Source organism: Arachis duranensis, chromosome 1 (genome assembly GCF_000817695.3).
Source record: "Arachis duranensis cultivar V14167 chromosome 1, aradu.V14167.gnm2.J7QH, whole genome shotgun sequence".
Taxonomy (NCBI): Eukaryota; Viridiplantae; Streptophyta; class Magnoliopsida; order Fabales; family Fabaceae; genus Arachis; species Arachis duranensis.
Genome location: NC_029772.3, coordinates 6,070,919 through 6,091,055, shown reverse-complemented (window position 1 = coordinate 6,091,055; position 20,137 = coordinate 6,070,919). Strand labels below are relative to the sequence as shown.

The 20,137-nt window shown below is 34.8% G+C and overlaps 2 protein-coding genes across 2 annotated transcripts; both read left to right on the top strand.

Moving 5' to 3' along the window:
* Nucleotides 1-793: 793 nt before the first annotated feature.
* Nucleotides 794-3,888, top strand: LOC107473329 (probable phytol kinase 3, chloroplastic). Its single transcript, XM_016092878.3, has 6 exons — nucleotides 794-1,198; nucleotides 2,146-2,213; nucleotides 2,332-2,463; nucleotides 2,843-2,958; nucleotides 3,100-3,214; nucleotides 3,515-3,888. Exons 1-6 carry the CDS (start codon nucleotides 830-832, stop codon nucleotides 3,690-3,692), a joined length of 978 nt encoding a protein of 325 aa, XP_015948364.1. The 5' UTR covers nucleotides 794-829; the 3' UTR covers nucleotides 3,693-3,888.
* A 13,639-nt stretch (nucleotides 3,889-17,527) lies between these two features.
* Nucleotides 17,528-20,137, top strand: LOC127747411 (uncharacterized). The gene is made up of 3 exons (XM_052261250.1): nucleotides 17,528-17,845; nucleotides 18,176-19,792; nucleotides 19,886-20,137. The coding sequence occupies exons 1-3, from the start codon at nucleotides 17,528-17,530 to the stop codon at nucleotides 20,135-20,137; spliced, it is 2,187 nt and encodes a 728-aa protein (XP_052117210.1).

The following is a 20,137-nucleotide window of genomic DNA, read 5'->3' as shown; positions in this document are numbered from 1 at the left end:
CACGTATGGGACCAGCTTAGTAGGACCCTACTATGAGGTACGTAGTTGCGTTTAGAATATTTGTTATAATACGATTTATTTACCTTTTAATTTAGAATTACGCATTCTAAAATTATTTATTCATATATCATCTAATTATCATAGTTATGAGTGAATTAAATTAGTTCCTAATTTATACTAAATAACTTAACTTTAGTTATTAAAAAAAATGCGAATCAAATTAGTTTTAAATCAATTTCTTTTATTTTTGTTTTATAAATTCAAAATTCACTATTCTTATGCCTACAAGTTTTTTTTTTTCTGAAATATTAGTATATTAATATATTTAAAAAAAATTATAATATAAAATCACACTTCATAAAAATTAACTAAAGAAATTGAGAAAATTCATCTGTATCTCCTATCTAATATTGCTCATACATCATTTGTGTTTTGGTACAAGAATAAAAGAAGAAAATAGAAATATTGGATAAAATTTTAATTTGTCAACAGAATTAACATAATCAGATGTAAAAAAAAATAGAAGAATTAACTAATTCTAATTCAAAATTTCAGAAAATACTGGAGATTCAATAGGATGTTTCGAACCTGCAACCTCTTAATAGAGTATAAAGAGAGATATGTCATTTGAGCTATTAGCATAAAATTAAAAATTTGGATATGCATAAAAATTCAAATCAAACTCAATCAAATCTATTAAATTATTTAATAATTTTTAATTAATAATTTTACTTAAAAATAACTGCATCTAAATTTTTAGCATAGTTAAAAATTCAAAAACTGAATGAAACCAAATTACTTGTGTTTGGTTGAACCTTTGCATCATTGCATGTCTCTCACTCACACTCCCATTACTCTCACCATGATTTGTAGAAGCAGCAGCAGCACCACCTTAACATGCTGCTTTCAAAGATTTGACCCACTTCACCGTTTCACACACATTTCCATTCCCATTTCTCTCACTAAACCCTCTTCTTTTTCAACCCCGTTTCTAACCCTTTTCAAACCCTCTTCTTCTTCTTCTTTGACTCTCACAACGCAACCACCGCAAGCTCGCCGGAAATTCGCCCTGCCGGCAACCATGCTCCACCAAAACCCTCTAGTCTCCGACATCGGTGCTCTTGCTGTGTCTGGTGCTATCGCCTTCTCCTTCCTTAGGTTCTTTGAAGAGACCGCTAAACGATCCCTCTTTGACCAGGTTTCTTCAAACGCCTTCTTTGGATTCTTCAATTATCTCAATTTTTGGGGTATGTAGATTAAAAAAGAGATTCTTTTTTTGCTTTCCCCCTTTTTTGCATTTCTTGCAATTTCAATGGTAGCTGGGTTTAGTGTGACAATAGGGTTGGTTGGAAAGTGGTAACAAAAAACATTGTTTAGGAATCATGGCAAGCTAAGCATTAATGAAGTGTTTCCTTTGTTAATTGAATGCATATCTGTCATCCTTTGCATAATGAAGAGGAATTTTAAATTCAATTGTTTAGTTTTAGTCAAGGTTGACGCAGAGTAGTTAGGTAGGTCCTTTTTTTTTTTTCTTCAAATTTCATCCCAAAAGTTCATGTTCTCTTCAATGAGTGATGTTATTTTGAACATCTTAAATATTGGGTGTTCAAGAAACATCTCTTGTCTTATTTGGTGGTTCCTAGTTCCCTCAGTTTTCAGAATTCGGTGAACCGAAAGTAGGAACAAGAAATAGATTTTAAAGATTTTTTGTTTCCATAATTAAGATAGTAGAAAACAAGTTATGAATCCAAAGCATTTACTTTGTTTCTATGTCTTTTCTTGACTTCTTTTACAGGGAATAGAAAAAATGTGTTATTAGATGCCTTAGTAAAACTTATTATGAATATGCTGATAGGTCTTCCCCTTCATCTGCATTGTTACATGTGCAAGTTCATTTTGACACACATTGCATTTTTTCAGAGAGATTATTGGAACCTGTCACTGAGATTTTTGTTGGTATTAGTTCATGACTTCCTTAGATATTGCTCTCTATTAAATTCATAACTTAAGATTTGTATTATCTTTCATTGTGTAGTAGGCCGGTAGCATTTAGTGAGTGCTATCTTTCAAAGATGGTAGTGCTTGGTTTTTGAACATTTTTGTTCTTCAAACTATAGATTTGTGATCAATTGTTTCTTTTTTTAGAAATTGAATAGGAAACTTGTGCATGTAAGCATTGGGCTGATATTCATGCTCTGCTGGCCACTGTACAGGTAATGGCATAGTTCATGAACTAATGAGCTCAAAATTTATTTTATTTTATTTTATTTTTTTTATTTTTTTTTAACGCTACAATTTCCATTGTTGAATCATGCTGTTCAATCATTACAGTTCTGATGGTTGGGGACCCATCTTAGCTTCTCTTATTCCGGGTATCAATATAATTCGGATGCTTGTTATCGGGCTTGGAATATACAAGGATGAGGCCACCGTGAAATCAATGAGTAGATTTGGAGATTACAGGTTTCAATATTGTAGACAATAAAACCTGTGAGAATCTTTGATTCTGTGAAAAAAATAATTGTTAGCTCATTTTAAAGTTAATTGTAACAAGAAAGTTATCTCTTAGTGGTTATTATGATCGAAATGGAAGCTTCTTATCTGTAGTTATGGTATATCAAGAAAAGTAAGAGAAGGATATGTAGTGAAAACAGAAGGAATAGATTGAGATGTAAATTACCTGCTATGCTACACGATTTGGCTGTGACATGCCCTTTTGGAGGATGAAGATGATGGAAATCCATTGTTTGATAACGGATTGCATGGTTTTCTAATGTTTGATAATTGATTTCATTCGTGTGCTTTATTTCTCATCCATTTCTCAGTGTTTCCTCTGTACCAGGGAACTCCTTAAAGGACCACTATATTATGCTGCTACCATTACTTTGGCATCGATAATATACTGGAGAACTTCACCTATTTCCATAGCTGCAATTTGCAATCTGTGCGCAGGAGATGGTAATGTTTCTATGCCCGATCACTTATAAGCATTAAATTATTATTTATAATAATAATAATTAAGCAATGTTATAGCTCGCATTAAGTTAAAGTTTAGAGCTTAGGGTTTAGAGAAAAATCTGATTATTTATGTGCTGTCAGGCCTAGCTGACATTGTCGGAAGGCGATTTGGTGATAAAAAGATTCCTTACAATAGAAACAAGTCCTATGCTGGTTCAATTGCAATGGCAGCAGCTGGATTCTTAACTTCCGTCGGGTAACTTCCTATGGACTCTTTTCGTTCCATGTGGTTAGATGACATTACACTTGATGTCTGTTTGTTTGTAAAAGTAAACTAACCTACCTGAGATTTTGGTTATATGATACTTGGCACACTCTCTCTTTTTTAAAATTCGACACTAACCTCGTAAATATATCACGAGCGGAGGTTCTTGTCGTGTACTGTGTGATATCATCTAACTTGAGAGGAGGTCAATGTAATTTACTTTTATTTGTTTTGCACTACAAGGTAAGATCTATTTAATCATGCCGTTGTTAATGGTTACTGTTTTGACAGGTATATGAGCTATTTTTCGTGGTTTGGATACATGGAGGGAAGCTTGAAGTTGGTTCTGGGTTTTCTAGTTGTGTCTGTTGTCACGGCACTTGTCGAGTCCCTTCCTATCAGCACCGAACTCGACGACAACCTCACGGTTCCCCTCACTTCCATATTGGTCGGAACTGTCATTTTCTGATTGTAAGACCAAATTGTAGTAACAAAGTAAACTAGTTTAGGAGTTGTTCTCTAGATCTCTTCCACTTTCAATCTAATTGTTATTAGAGAATATTTAGATCCAAAGAAGCCCCATGTGTTGTGTTTGGATATAGCTAAAAAAACGGGGGTGGTTGTTATGTTCGCTATCAATAATAATATTGTACATGTTCAGAATATGAATGCATGCTTATAATTCTGGTTCACAAATTAGACTTTGGATATGTTAAATTATATGGCAAATTAAACTCTCGAATTCAATTGAATTTACTAACAATTAGTTTACAGTATAGAAGAAACACATGATATGTGATACTAGATATTGGATGTTAATGAATTATCTACAAATTAACTATAAATATAGTTATGCAAAGTTGTCTTGCTATAGTCAATTTCGATAGGGATTAAAAAAAATGAAGCCCTTCTCTATGAAGCCCTTTTCTATTCATTTGTAATTATAAATTGAATCTTGATGAACGACTAATGAAATTGAATCAAGAAAATTTTAAAAGAAAAAAATGATTTAAAAAATTTTAAGAAAATGAAATTACAAAACTTATGTGAATAAAAAAATTGAGGAAATCGAAGTAGTTCTAAGTTCAATAAATGTTATTTCTTTATTTTTTCTTCATTTTTTCCCTCAAACTCATTTTTTTAGTTAAAAAAAGCATACATTGACATCTTGAATGGAGATTTAAAGCAAATATATTCAGATCATCTTTAAAAAGTATAAATTTTTAAGTCAATTGTGTCACTCATTTAGATATTTACCAGTCAAAGAAGAATTAGTCACTGTGATTGATGTGGATATTCAGATCATATAGAAAAAAAAAATTAAATTGTCTTCATCAGCCTCTCTAAATTTAAAGCACCTGGACATTTCTTCAAGCATAGATTACCCTGTTTTAAACATAAATTCCAAAAAAACACCAGCAGCAAACCTCCCTTTGGGCTTCAAGCAAATAATTAAAATAACTTCCATGTGATCCCCAGACCAAAAACAAAATAAAATGATACATTTGATCAATAACCCCTTTCCCAGGATTAAAATATTTTAAAATAAAATCAAGTTAGGTTAGTGTAGTGGTTAGTTCATTAGTCCGCTTAAGCAAATGTCGAAATTCGAATCTCACTTTCTACATACAACAACTTATTAGCTAGCGGTAAATTCTTAAATAGAGTTTCGATCCGCGATGGATTAATCCTTAGTCTACCTGCTACAAAATACTGTGAATAACTAAAAAAATAATAAAAAGGTTAATGAAATAATAAAACAAAAAAAATAATTACTCTTAAATTAAAATAAGAAGACTCATGTATAATAAAAATTTATCACTTTACTAATATTCTCGTTTTAGAGAATCTAAATTCCCTTTCACATGGCCATGAAGGTGTCGCATTAGATCGTTATGTAATTGGAATTGGAATTGGATTTGTGTATAGGTCATTGGTTTATGCCTTTATGGCTTTATGCACAAATTCCGCATGAAAATATGTGTTGGGTGCCCCGGAAGAATTTTTTACTTTTAATATTAATATTGGAGTGGTAGTAGTGTTTTTTTAAAATGTGAATTATTGGGTGTTATACTCAAATGTGGAATTGTTTAATTAGAAAAGTAGAAATTGGACCGTCCGATTTCTAGAAGTACACAAATTAGATCGTTCGATTTGTAGATGTGCAGAAATTGGACCGTTCGATTTGTAAGAAATACACAAATCGGTAAAAAATTTGAGGTACAGAAATCGAACTCTCTGATTTGTGTACTTTCCACAATTTTAAAAAATACCAAAAATTACAATATTAAAATATATCACTACTTCTATTTTCATAACAAAAAAAATTAGCCGCCAAAAAACTATAAACCGTATCCGCTAAAATTAACAATTAAAATAAGTTATTAGTATAAAATATATTATACTAAAAATAAATTAAAATATAAATATAATTATATGTAATTAATTTTTATGTGAATATAATATTTTTTATGGAACTATTTGATTTTAGATTTGGAAGATTGTGTAACTCAGAAAATTCTGAAATTAGTACATTTAAAATTTGTGAAATAAAAATAAAATATTTTTTTATTATTTTCTTTTTCTCTTTTCATAAAATTTAAAAAAATATTAAGAAAAAAGCAGATCCACATTAAATTCGCGCTTACACAGTTAATGTGATTTGACTGATTTCACAGTTACTCAAAGTTGTTTGGTAGGTAGTGAACGCTTTTCAATTATTTATGTAGACTTTTTGCATTGAAAAAGGTACTTACTACTTACTAGTCATCACAAAGCGCAAAAGGGGAACATTTAACTCTGAAATTCCTGAAATTTAGAAATTTATTCTTCCTGAGTAAGGTGATAATTAAGTTTTTAAATATTTCGACTTTAGATTAATTAGTCTTTAAAAAAATATTAAATTGGTCTTTTAGGATAGCAATTATAGGACATATGACATCTTTCTATTAATTTATCAACTAAAATTTAACAGTCATACTTATACGTATTATTAATTACTTTGACATGTCTATCTATGAAAAATAGTAATATATTTAATAATTTTTGGAACGAAATTTCATTTATTTTGATAAAATTTGTAATAAATAGAGAGCAACTGATAAAAGATATATGAAAACTCAAAAGATAATAAATACTTTCCTATCCAAAACTACATCGTTTTCTTACTCATGTGACAATAATGAAACATGCACCACTGTAAATAATGAAATACATGGATAATTCGGTTTTATTTTACACTATTCATTGACAAAAAAGATATAAATATCCACCGTTTATTATTTTAGAGGACATAGTTGATATTTTTTTTTCAAAAATTAATTAGTACAAAATCAATATCTTTGAGAATCTAATTATTACTTTACTTCTAAAAATATTAAAACACTTAAATTTTTGACGCATCTAAAATGGTTCTTATACTTTATTAATCTATATCCCTCCACAAGCAAACCAAATAAACTTAGCATTTGAATCTTTTAGTTAATGAAAATGTATAGGGAATAATGCATCTACCAAACAACATAAACAACAGCTTGAAAAGTTAATTTTAAAAATTAAATTTTAAATTTAAATAATTAGAATGAGATAATAAAACAAAGTATAGAGAGACAATTAATAAATAATGTGAATAATAGAATAAAAAAATAAAATTTAAAATATAAATTAAATTATTAATTAATTATTTTAAATTTTAAAACTTAAAAAATAACAATTAGCAGTTACACTCAATTATCATGTTAACCTTCGATTCCATTTCCATTTGTCATTTCTGGTCTACAAAGACAGCAAGCGCCACTTCACTTGTCCTCTCTCTGGACTGACGCCGTTTATGTTAGAATTTGGTTGAATTAGTCCCACGTTACTTAGGATAGCAAATGAAGTGGGTGGCCTAGGCTATAAATATGAGGCTAAGTTCTCCATATTTTTTGCATTAATCAGAAACACTTAAAGCTTGTATCTGACTTTTCTTTTTCTCTATACCTTTTGATTAGAGAGTGTTGTGAGGTGTAGTTAAATATTTATTTTGAGAGTGTGGGTGTACTGGGGTGCCGGTGTTAGAGAGAAAGAAGTCTATGTGTTGTAACAATTTCACATAGTGATATTCTCTGGTTGTTATTTGACAACGGCCGTGGTTTTTTCTCCAGTAATTGGAGTTTCCACGTTAAATTCTTGTGTTGTGATTGTGTCTATTTTATTTCTCTGTGAAAGGTATTTTCTCAAGGGGAAATGGTGTATTATTCCCAACAGTCCAGCCTCTAGCCGATGCTCCCATTCGTCTGCCGATGCTGTCCAAACATCTCTGCGAATGTCCGATTGCTTTGTAGCAGCCCCATACGTCATTTTTCTCGCTGTCCATCCGTGTGCCGACCGTGCAGCTCCCGGAACCCCGCCTTTACCATTGCAGCTCACCACCACCGTCGACAACAACAACAACCACCTTGACGCCAACGCATTGTTCAAAGTCATGCAGAATCTCCACTTCGTTCTCTCCTCTCACGGCCTCGACCGCAAAATTCCGTGGCGGTTCTCACTTCTTCCTTCTTCTTTCTTCCGTCATCTTCGCCATGAACCTCACAACGCTACTCAGTATGGATCCAAACGGCTACGTCTACAACAACATACTGGATGCGCAGATCGATGATGTGAGATGGTATGCAGCGAAAATTTTATATACGTATGTAGATGTTTATTTTTCATGCAAATAAAATGTTTATTCTTAATGCAAATGGGATGTTTGTTCTTCATGCAACTGGGATATTTGTTCTTAATACAACATTCGAGATTGGTGACGGTTAGAGATGACGGCACTAGGAAGGGATTTGGATTAGAAGGAAGTGTAATTAGCGTTAAAAAGGAGGGGTGGTTATAATTTCTAATAATAGGGTTAAAATGGATCTTTTTTAAACTGAGTTTGGGTGATTTTTTTTAATCCATAGTGAACTAAAAAATTAGTCAATTGTTCACATTATTTAGATTTTTCATTGTCTACTTAACAGAATCGTATGTTATATAATCTCCTCTAAACATACCTTCATATCAAACCTTCACATCACGTTTCTATTTTCTCGAATTTTTTTATTTAAATTAAATAAATATAGTATTTACTAAAATAAATAAACGTTGAAGAAATTACCAAAATATATCCTCAGTCACATCTCAGTTACTGAGGGTCATTCTAAAAAATGACCACATCTTGGGTGCATTAACCCCATGCTGTGATAGGGTGTCTGCACATAAGCATATCTCAGATACACTGCACTAGGGATACTCGCGTTTTTTTATTCGGGTCAGTGCATCCGAGATATGGTATAGAATCAGAAAACGCGTTTCTTTCAGTTCCCCTTATCTCGGATGCATTGACTCAAATCAGAAAGCGCGCGTATCTCGGGTGCAGTGTATCCGAGATATGATTCGCAGACCCCTATCACAGCATGGGGTCAGTGCACCCGAAATGTGGTCATTTTGGAGAATGATCCTCAGTATCCGAGATGTGACTGATAATATATTTTAGTAATTTCTTTAACGTTTTATTTATTTTGGTAAATACTATATTTATTTAATTTAAATAAAAAAAATCTCATTTTCTCTTGTCGCGTCAACCCTCCATCGCAAACACCGCCACAGCCCGCCTTCGCCAGTGCGCCGTCGCCGCTACCGGCTACTGCCGCCGCGTGAATGATGTCATGGCACGCGTTCTTAATGCGCCACTGCTGCTGTCTCGCATTCCAGGGCACCACCGCCGCTGCCTCGCAATCTCTAGGCGGCACTGCTATTGTCTGATCGTTGTCCTCCCTCTGCCGCATTGCTATAGCCCGCCTTCGCAATGCGTGTCCGTTTATCCCGTTGTCTAGGTCGCTGTTGCCGGCTGCTGCCGCTGGCGAGTGATGCCATTGCGCGCATTTTCCATGCGCCACTACTGCTGTCTCATGTTCTATGGGTGGCGCTGTTGTTGTCTCGTGTTTCACGGGCAGCGCTGCTGCTGTCTCCTCCTCCTCCACTCTTCCAGATGAATTTTGTTTTGTGAATGTCTCGTTTTATTAGATGGATTTTTTGCCATAAAAGTTTTGCAAGATAGAAGGTGAAATTGTAAATATAAAAAGTAAAAATAGGATTGTGGTAGATAATTAAAAATGATATTTTTTTTCATGTTTAATGAATCTATGTAATTCATTCTTTATGTTATTTACACTTCTATTGTTTATTATTTAGCAAAATTATTAAATTAATTTATTCTTCAACCTTGTAATCTTGTATTATACGTGCTGGAAAAAAAAAAGAAACATCCAAATAATCAACTATAGAACAAACAAGACATCGCATTAAATAGACGGGTTCATTCAGCTTTTTAAAAGTATGAATTAGAATAAAATAAAACATAAGTTAAAAAACATCAAGTAATTAACTGAATATAATTAACAACTTACCTAGCTAAACTTATGTTTCTTCTACGTTACACTATCAAGGACATTAAAGTAAATATACCATAAGAGATTTTGATACTTGATAATGATATCATGATAAAATGAAGATTCAATAAGCTGCATGTGTTCCTTAGAAGGTTTATGACGTTGACATGGAAAAAGAAAAAAAGGACATGATAGTCATTAGTCACCACCACCAACAAACATAGCAAGTTAGCAACCAAGAGGAATTGAACTTCTCCATATCCATATCCATAAACTCATCATCTTCTTCAAACTACATTATATATCATCAGCATAAATGAACTAAAACCACTTCTTAATCCACCAAAATTTAGAAATTTATGGTACTAAAGATCGAGAAATAAAATAAAATAACAAGGAGATTTTTATTTTTATTTAAAAAAAAAGAAAGAAAAAAAAAACTCGAATGAAAACCTACTACTACAATGGGGAAATAAAAGTTACATAAATGGTTACATATGAGGGTAACTAATTATAAAAATATCTAACTAACACTATACATATAGTATCTCTAAATAACAACATTAATAAAAGAAAAAAATTTCTATAGTTACAAAAGAAAAATTCTCTATTTTATTTATTTTCTTCTAACTCCAAGGAGGAGTAGTCTTACTGTTGTGGCGGCCTGCCACGGTGGAGTCTCCTTCGGTTTCCGATTCGTGTCGAGAGCTCGAACCTCGTCGGTTTCGGAGGCGAGGAATCACGATGATGAAGATAATGAGGAGGATGAAGGCAGTGATAAGAACAAGAAACACTATCTTACCATGTAGAGCAAAGTTCTTGTCTTGAGAAATTGGAACCTCATCTACTTGTTCTTGTTCTTGTTCTTGTTGTTTTGGACCATAATAATAATAATTAGAGTTGTTATTATTGTTGTAAGGAGTAGTAGTCATGGTTATTAGTTATTAGAAAAGTCTATGGCTCTAGAAGGGTTAGAAGTGGCAAAAATATATATGGTTTATATAATTTGTATTGTTAGTTTTCAATAATTCATCGTGGGAAAACCTTGACCTTTTTTCTCAAATGGGACAACTTAACGGGTCGCATTCATTTTTGTTTTCCCAATGATATTGCCACACAAATTCTTATTGATTAAGAGAAAATTAACACTAAGGTTTGTTTTTAAGATAGGGAAAAAAAACCACATTTTTTATTTTATTTTATTTTATGTTAATGTTGGAAAATAAACTTGTGTTCTTGTGGAACACAATTATACAAATTAAATATATAGTTTTTAACAGAAATTCAATAAAAGTAATAATATTTTACACTTTTTACTTTCTCAAAGAATGAAAAATTACTAAATACACAACAAACCGTAATAAAAATTACTTTATATTTTGAAATTTTTTTTACGGGATCCTCTAATTTTGAATATTTGCTTCAATCAGTTATGAAATTAAAAAGTGTATTAAAAATAGAAAGCAAGAATAATCAACATTTACATTTTCGCCTTATTACTGTTGCTTTTTCTGTTTCAATATTCGAATGTTACACTAACCTTTTTCTTTTTTTTTTCTATCTATAATGCACTAATACTGACACGGATACGGATATGGGACACGTCAACATGTAAATTTTAAAATCTTACATGACACGGCGCATGCATATAAAATATAAAGTATTTTTTAGATAAATCGTAATGATATTTTAATACTTATATAAATTAATTTTTGTAATTATTTTTACTGTCTTATTTTAATTATATGAAGTATTTAAAATATTTTTTTATTTTAATAAATAATAATATATATTATATCTAAATTTATTTTAAGAAGATATGTTAAGAATAAGACTGGACATGTTGACACATGATGGAATTTAGGTGTGTCTAAGTGTGTTCAATTTTTTTTTATTTTTTATTAAGATATTGTTGGACATAAATACGAGTGTCGATGAATATCGTATCTAAAATGTGTACAACACGTAGACATAACAACTCAGCGAAGTGTCTGTATTTCGTAGCTTTCTATTTATTAGCGTTTAAATTACTAAACATGCTTTCGAATTATTATATAGCGGACAAAAGTATTTTAATTTGTTTACGATAAAAATATTTATATTTTAAAATACGATAAAAATTTAAAGATCAAATTTTGATATATTTTTTATAATAATATTTAAAATAGATATTTAATCCTCCAAATTTTGTGATTTTACATTAAATAAGTTTTTTCATTTTTTCTGTCAAGAACAAAAAATATTTTTAATAATTGAAAAAAATATAATAGCTAAATTTTGGTCTTTTTCACATATACTTTTTAAATAGTTATATTAATATTCTTACAAAATTTCGGATTAAATACACGAGTAACATGTCAAATATAAAACTTGTTTATTATAAAAAATATATTTTTTTATTATTTTTATTATATTTTAAAATATTTTAAGAGTATTTTTATCATTAGTAAATTAAAAATGTGTTTTTGTAAATAATTTAATAATTCAAACACCTTTTTAATAGTTTACTCGTTATTTAACTGTATGTTTCTTCTTTTTTTTTTATTGGAAAGGGAGGAAGTTCATTCAACGGAACCAAAAGGTCCAACAACGCCAAATTAAGTACATGAACAGGAGCATCTTCCATCCACACAAAATTTGGATTGGTAGGTGCTAATTGTGTTAATTCATTAGCAATTTTGTTTCCCCCTCTCTTTACATGATTGAAACTAACTGATCTAAAATTACTTACTAAATCTAGGGTGTCAATAATGAACGTTCCAAAATAAGAGTCCAAAATTTTCCTTTTTTTAGAGCATTCACTACCTCTATATTGTCACTCTCTAATATAATATCAGTAAAACAACACTCCATTGCTAATTTTATACCAATAAAGGCTGCATAAGCCTCTGCTTCTCGTGGTTCAAGTGGGTATGGTATGACCCATGAAGTTGCTGCCATTATTTGGCCCCAATTGTCTCTAACTACCACTCCCACACCACCATTAAAATTTCTGAAGATTGCAGCGTCAACATTAACTTTCAAGACAGAGTTTGGTGGGCATTCCCAAGTTTGCATTGATGAACGCTGTTGTTCATTTGCTCGTGTCCTCGTTTCCTCTCTGATCTGGGTTTGCCAAAATTCCTCAAAGAGAGATCTGGCTTTTTCCAATTCTTCTTCGATCTGCAGCACCCTTTCCTCAAACACCATGGAGTTTCTCGCCTTCCACAATTGATTCAGCATGGTACAAAACATTCCCTTTTCTTTTTTTTGGAGAATCTCTATTGTACTCATTATCCATTTTTTCATGTTTGTATCCCTTCCAACTTCAGTTCTAAGGGTAAATGGGGAGACAAACTAGAATCTTTTCGTAAATTCGCAATCCCTGAAGATGTGCTCCTCAGTCTCTTCCTCATTCCAGCATCTGGAGCAGATCGGTGAACAATTAATTCCTCTTCTATTCAGACTCTTCTTTGTTGGCAAGGAGTAGTGTAAGAGTCTCCACATGAAGTTCAGTATTCTTGGGTGAGCTTTAATTTTCCATAGTTGCTTCCAGGTATTTTCTTCCTCTTGGTCTATGCTTGAAATGTATGGTTGGTTCCTGTTTTGAATTTTTATTTCATGATAGGCCAGTTTGACTCTGAAATTTCCATCTCTAGCTTTCTTCCAAATAAACTTGTTTGGTTGATCTGATCTGGGAATAGGAATTTCGACAATCTGCTTTACTTCAAAATTTAGGAAAATCTGGTTTATTAGCCTTCTATTCCATTCTTTGTCATCTGTTGTCATTAGCTCTGCAATTGTTGCATCTGCTTCAAGAATCTTTGGAGGGGACCAGACTTTTGATCCATTTTGTTTTGGCAACCAGGGGTCTTTCCATATCTTGATGTTGTTTCCATTTCCAACTTTCCAACAACCTCCCCTTTCCAACACTCCTTTTGCTTGCCAAATGCTCCTCCAAGTATAGCTTGGTGTGAAACCAATCTTCGAGCTTAGAAAACTCTTTCTATTAAAATACTTGCATCCTATGGTTTTGGCTACTAATGAATCTGGGTTCCTGATCAATCTCCATCCTTGTTTTGCAAGAAGCGCCATATTGAAAGCTTCGATATCTCTGAATCCCAGTCCTCCGCACTGTTTTGGTAGGCACATCTTGTCCCATTTTATCCAATGAATCTTCCTTTCTCCCTTTTTTGAGCCCCAATAGAATCTGTTGGTCATAGACACAATGTGCTGGCATAGGCCGCTTGGGAGTTTGAAGCATCCCATTATGTATGTTGGGATTGATTGCGCGACGGACTTGATAAGCACCTCTTTTCCCACCTTCGATAGACACTTCTCCTTCCACCCCTTCAACTTCTTCCACACTCTATCTTGGACATGCTCAAAAACCTGTTTCTTAGATCTCCCAACAAAAGTAGGAAGTCCTAGGTACTTGGAATGTCTTTGTACAGCCTTTATCTCCAAACATTCTTGGATAAGCTTCTGTCTGTTAGTTGGTACGTTTCGGCTAAAAGACAACTCCGATTTTTCTAAGTTTATTCGCTGTCTCGAGGCCCTCTGGTATGCAATCAGGGCTTCCTTGGTGGCTTGAATGTCTTGGTCAGTGGCTCTAGTGAAGAGTATACTATCGTCGGCGAAGAATAGATGGTTTATTTCAGGTCCCTTCCTTGAGATTCTAATTCCGTGGATCAGCCTGCTGTTTTGTGCCTTAATGAGGGTTCCCGATAGGGCTTCGGCACAGAGGATAAAGAGATAGGGGGATAGGGGGTCCCCTTGCCTCAATCCTTTTGATGGTTTGAAGCTTTTAGAAGGGGTACCATTTAGTAGTATCGAAAAGGACGTAGTGCTAATGCAATTTCACACTATTTGCACCCACTTATTTGGAAATCCCATTGAGATCAGGACCTCTCTTTGAAAGCTCCATTCCACTCGATCATATGCTTTCTCCATATCGAGTTTCATTCCCACAAAGCCTCTTCTTCCTTTTGACGTTTTCTTCATGTAATGGAAAGCTTCAAACGCAATCAGACCATTATCTGTTATGAGTCTACCCGGTACAAATGCACTTTGGTTTTCTCCAACTATTTGTGGAAGGATTGACTTCAGCCTGTTTGCCAAAGTTTTAGTTGCTAATTTAAAGATGACGTTACACAGGGATATTGGTCTATATTCCCTTGTATGCTTCGGCTTCTCAACTTTTGGAATCATACAGATGTGGGTTTGGTTAATAGGTGTCGGATCTGCTCCTTCATCCAAAATCTTAAGCACTGCATTTGCCACTTGATCTCCCACAGTTTTCCACATTCTTTGATAGAAAATTGTCGGTCAGCCATCCGGGCCCGGTGCTTTTGTAGGATGCATCTGTTGAAGGCCTTGGAAAATCTCCTCTTTTGTGAATGCCGCATTGAGAGCCTCGAATCTGTCCTTGTTTATCCGCCCCTTAACCACATCAGCCACTTCCTTCTCATTTTGTGTTTCTTCCGATTTGAATAAATTTTCAAAAAAACCCCTCATGACCTCTTCTATTTTATCTTCATCTTCATACCTTATGCCCACATCGTCTGTGATCGCTTCAATTCTATTCCTTTCTCTTCTTTGTGATGCTTTTTGGTGGAAGAATTTTGAATTTTCGTCTCCGTGCTTCAACCAGGTTACTCTTGATCTTTGGCTCCACCATACTTCTTCCATCTTCAATAGCTCATCTAATTCTGCTTCTTTCTCCTTTGTTTCTTTTATCACGTCTTCTGTTTGGGAGATAGAATTTAGTTGGTTGATCTTCTCTTGGGCTCTCCTCACTCTTCTTGGAATGTCACCAAAATTTTGTTGTCCCCAATGGTCTAGTTTTTTGCTACAACTTCCAATCCTTTCTTGAATGCTTCCTTGGCAAGACTCCCAGGCCTCCTTCACTACTGTCTCACATTCTTCATTTGACAACCATATCTCCTCGAATTTGAATCTTCTAGGACCCTTCTTCCTCACCCCTTTTTCACCAGCTAGGTTCATCAAGATCGGACAGTGGTCTGATTTATATCTGAATAGGTGCTGGACCGTCGTCTTTGGAAATGTTTCTGACCACTCTCTATTAGCAAAGGCTCTATCTATTCTCTCTTGTATGTTCTTCTCGTCAGCTTGTCCATTGGACCATGTAAAAGGGTAGCCCGCATATCCCAAATCAAGCAGTCCACACGTTTGTACCACTTCTTGGAAGTCTCTAATTTGGGAATAACTCGCTTGGTTTCCCCCTTGCTTCTCTTGTTGTCTCATCACTTGGTTGAAGTCACCGAATATTGTCCATGGCATATCAGATGCTTGCCCAAGTGTTCTCAGGAGTTTCCAGCTTTCCTGTTTATTTTGGCTCTCCGAAAAGCCATAGAAGCCCGTTGCCCTCCAGCAAGTATCGGTTCCCGCTACTCTCACTTCCATGTCAACATGGTTATTTGACATAGAAATCATCTCAACCTCCAGAGACCTATCCCATAAAACAGCCAATCCACCCCCTCTTTGTCTTCCATCATCTCTGCAGTCCACACCGATAATGTTGTTCATTCCACCCTTATATCTTAGTCTCATCATCTCATTCGCCTTTCTTCTAGTCTCCATTAAGAAAACTAGGTTGGGAGCTTGTTTTTTAATGAGCTTGTTTAGAGCTCTAATTGTCCATGGGTTCCCAAGCCCACGGCAATTCCAGCTTAAGATCTTCATTGGTCTCGGTGGGTTCTTCTATTTGAGGCCCCACCGAAATTAGAGCGTAGAGGTTGGGGTGGACCAAGTGGCCCATGGTTCCTTTGTTGCTTCATCCGTTATGAAATAATTCTATTTATGTAGAGACATTAGCATTAAAGTATTAAACACTATTCTGTTGGTTTATTTATTAAACTTTGTTTTCATTCTAACATGTGAACAATTTACCTTGCGTTGTATTTTATGGTAGTTATGATTAATAGTATTGGTAAATATGACATTTTGATAATATTTAAAAATATAGCTAAAATTAAAATTATATCTTTTATTATTCAAAAATATTTTTTAATTTAAAAATAAAAAATAAAATGTATGACTTAATAAAAAAATATTATCAAACAATAAACAATACAACCTTAAAATTTTAACTATATTTTTTAATTATTACTAAAGTTTTATAGTCGCCTGTCACGGTAAATTTTAGAAGGTTAAATTTAACAGTATTTGTATAGTTTTTTAGAGTGTTTGAGAATGCTCTATATGGTTCTTCTGGAACGTTCTAGAATGTCCTAGAAAGTCCCGAAATACCCTAGAAGGTTCTAGAAGACTATGAAAGGTCATAGAGCATTCTAGAAGAGTGTAGATGTATATAGGAATATGAAGAATGGTATAGAACAATCTAGATGTATTTAGAAAAATATGGTAGGATAGATATTTGTAGTGAAGGTTCTAGATGGTTAATCTAGACCGTTGATTAGATTTAATCCTAGCCATCCATTAAGGAGGTGGATCGTTATAAATAGAAGGTGAGAGTTAGTGTGAGTGTGTGTGAATCATTTGTAACCAAACTTGAGTAATAAAGTGTTCTTTCCACCAAGCTTCATTTCTCTTGTGTTCTCTTGTGTTCTTAGCTTTCTTGCTAAGTATTGCGGGTTAGGCTGACTTGGTCTTAACTCAAGAGGTTGAGTAAGTCCGAGTGCCGGCACGGTAGCGTTGGAGTGTGTCCAAGACCGTGACAATTTTGGCATCAGAGCAAGGTTCGAGAGGGAGCACAAATGGTTTGTGGGTATGGCTTCTAATATCACCATGGAGCATGTTGTGTCCTAAAGAGGAAGGAATGCTATTCCTTCTCAATGGGGAGGCAAGAAGGTCCGTTTTTCAAGTGAGCCTAGAGGTAAAGGACTCTAACTTCTTAGAAGAAAGAGTTTCTATGTTGGAAAATGTTCTATCCTTTATGGATGAGCGCTTCCAAAGGATAGAACATGACAAGGAGACCCTCAAGACTCATGTCTTAGGAGAACTAGATGCTTTCAAAGAAAGCATGCTCCAAATCAAAGAGAAGCTTGAGAATTCCTTGAAGCTATTTGAGAAAGTTCGAGTTTGGTTCGAGGAAGCAAAATCTCAACCAACCATTATAAGGGAGACAACAAAGATTGATCTCCCAAAGCCAAAAGAGTTCAAGGGCGTGAGGGACGCTCGAGAGGTGGATAATTTCCTATGCCAAATGGAGATGTACTTTGAAGGTCAAGGGGTGGTCGAAGAAGTAATAAAGGTACGCACTGCAGCTCTCTACCTTTCTAATAATGCTACTTTGTAGTGGAGGAGAAAGTGCATATATATGAAAAATGGTACTTGCACCATAGCCACATGGAAATATTTCAAAAGAGAGTTGAAAAGACAATTCTTCCCCGAGAGTGTGATTTATGAAGCGAGAAAGAAGTTGAGGGAGTTGAAGCACAAGAGTACGATTAGCGATTACGTAAAGGAGTTCACTACTCTCACGCTTCAAATTCCCAACTTAGCATCAGATGATGCATTGTTCTTCTTCATAGATGGACTCCAACCTTGGGCAAAGTAAGAACTACAAAGAAGGAATGTTAAGGATGTTGATGAGGCCATCGTGGTGGTCGAATCACTCACTGAGTATCATAGGAGAGACTCTAAACCCAAGTCTTCCTCTAAACCTAGTTCTACTAAAGGTGGGGGAGACAAGGAAAAGAGTTTCTCAACCAAGAAGGAAGAAAAATACTCTTCAAAGAAAGAGTACGAGGAAAAGAATAAGGCTTTCGTGCCCAAAGGAGGATGTTTCGTGTGCAAGGGACCACACCAAATGAAGAACTGTCCCAAGTTAGGGACTTTGGCATCTATCGCCGAGGAACGAGAAGCTCAAACTCAAGTAACTGAGTGTGTTGGATCTATCCAACACATAAATGCTGTGAAGGGCAAAGAAGCAAGTACTGCAGAAAAGAAAGGCTTGATGTATATCAAAGCCTTTATCAATGAAAAACCTGTCATGGCTATGATCGACATTGGTGCTACACACAACTTCATCACGCCTGATGAAGCAAAGAGGCTTGGGTTGAAAATCACCGAAAAGAATGGTTGGTTCAAACCCGTGAATACCAAGGGTGAACCCCTTAAGGGAGTAGCAAAAGGGGTTGAGACGACTCTTGGTTCTTGGAAGGGCCTTTTGGATTTCTCAGTAGCACCCATGGACGATTTTAAAATAGTCATCAGGCTCGATTTGCAAAGGAAGGCAAATATAATACCTATGCCATACTATGACGTAGTATGTGTCATGGAGAAAGGGTCTCCATGCATGGTCCCTACAGTCTCTAAAGTTGGCGGACCACCGATACTGTCTGCTATGAAACTCAAGAAAGGGTTCAAGAAGGGAGAGATTACATATTTGGCTCTATTACACGAAGAGTCAACATCCGAAAGAGAAGACGTTCCTCCCAAAATCAAGGAAGTCCTTGAAGAGAATAAGGATGTGATGCCTCCCGAGTTGCCAAAACAACTACCACCTAGGAGAAAGGTGGACCACAAGATTAAATTGGAGTCAGGAGCAAAGCCGCTCGCTTTAACACCTTATAGGATGGCACCGCCAGAACTCAAGGAGTTGAAGAAGCAACTCAAGGATTTGCTAGATGCTGGGTTTATCCGTCCATCGAAGGCACCTTATGGTGCACCAGTCTTGTTCCAAAAGAAGCATGATGGTTCATTGAGATTATGCATCGACTATCGAGCACTGAACAAGGTAACCATCAAGAACAAATACCCCATTCCTTTGATAGCTGATTTGTTTGATCAACTTGGTAGAGCCAAGTGGTTCTCAAAGCTAGATTTGAGGTCAGGATATCACCAAGTGAGAATTGCCAATGGTGATGAGCCTAAGACCATGTGTGTCACGAGGTATGGATCGTATGAGTGGTTGGTGATGCCTTTTGGCTTGACCAATGCTCCTGCGACTTTCTGTACCTTGATGAATGAGATCTTTCAACCTTACCTTGATCGGTTTGTAGTGGTCTACTTGGATGATATTGTTGTCTATAGCAATACCTTGGAGGAACATGCAGAACACTTACGAACCGTATTTAAGATCTTGCGAGAGAATAACCTATATGTGAAGAAGGAAAAGTGTTCCTTTGCAAGGGAAGAAGTCAACTTCTTGGGACACATCATTAAAGATGGAACTCTCTGCATGGATCAAGGAAAGGTGAAGGCTATCAAAGAGTAGGAACCTCGAAACAAGGTATCTGAATTGAGGTCATTCCTTGGGTTGGCTAATTACTATCGGAGGTTTATCAAGGGATACTCAGCCGAGGCCGCACCATTAACTGATCTTCTCAAGAAGAATCACTCTTGGGAATGGTCAAAAGAGTGTCAAAAGGCTTTTGATGAGTTGAAGGCTGCTATCACAGAAGGACCAGTACTAGCACTACCCGACTACTCAAAGGAGTTTGAAGTCCACACTGATGCTTTTGACTATGCTATTGGAGGAGTTCTGATACAAGAAGGACATCCTATTACCTTTGAGAGTCGCAAGTTGAATGATACATAG

Bases quoted from the DNA above. Each gene is read 5' to 3' on its own strand.
- LOC107473329 (XM_016092878.3), top strand. From the start codon at position 830: ATGTCTCTCACTCACACTCCCATTACTCTCACCATGATTTGTAGAAGC. The intron at 2,464-2,842 runs GTTTCAATATTG...CCTCTGTACCAG, and splicing joins AGTAGATTTGGAGATTACAG to GGAACTCCTTAAAGGACCAC. The intron at 3,215-3,514 runs GTAACTTCCTAT...CTGTTTTGACAG, and splicing joins GGATTCTTAACTTCCGTCGG to GTATATGAGCTATTTTTCGT.
- LOC127747411 (XM_052261250.1), top strand. From the start codon at position 17,528: ATGGATGAGCGCTTCCAAAGGATAGAACATGACAAGGAGACCCTCAAG. The intron at 17,846-18,175 runs GTACGCACTGCA...AGGAATGTTAAG, and splicing joins TGGTCGAAGAAGTAATAAAG to GATGTTGATGAGGCCATCGT. The intron at 19,793-19,885 runs GTGAAGGCTATC...AGGTTTATCAAG, and splicing joins TCTGCATGGATCAAGGAAAG to GGATACTCAGCCGAGGCCGC.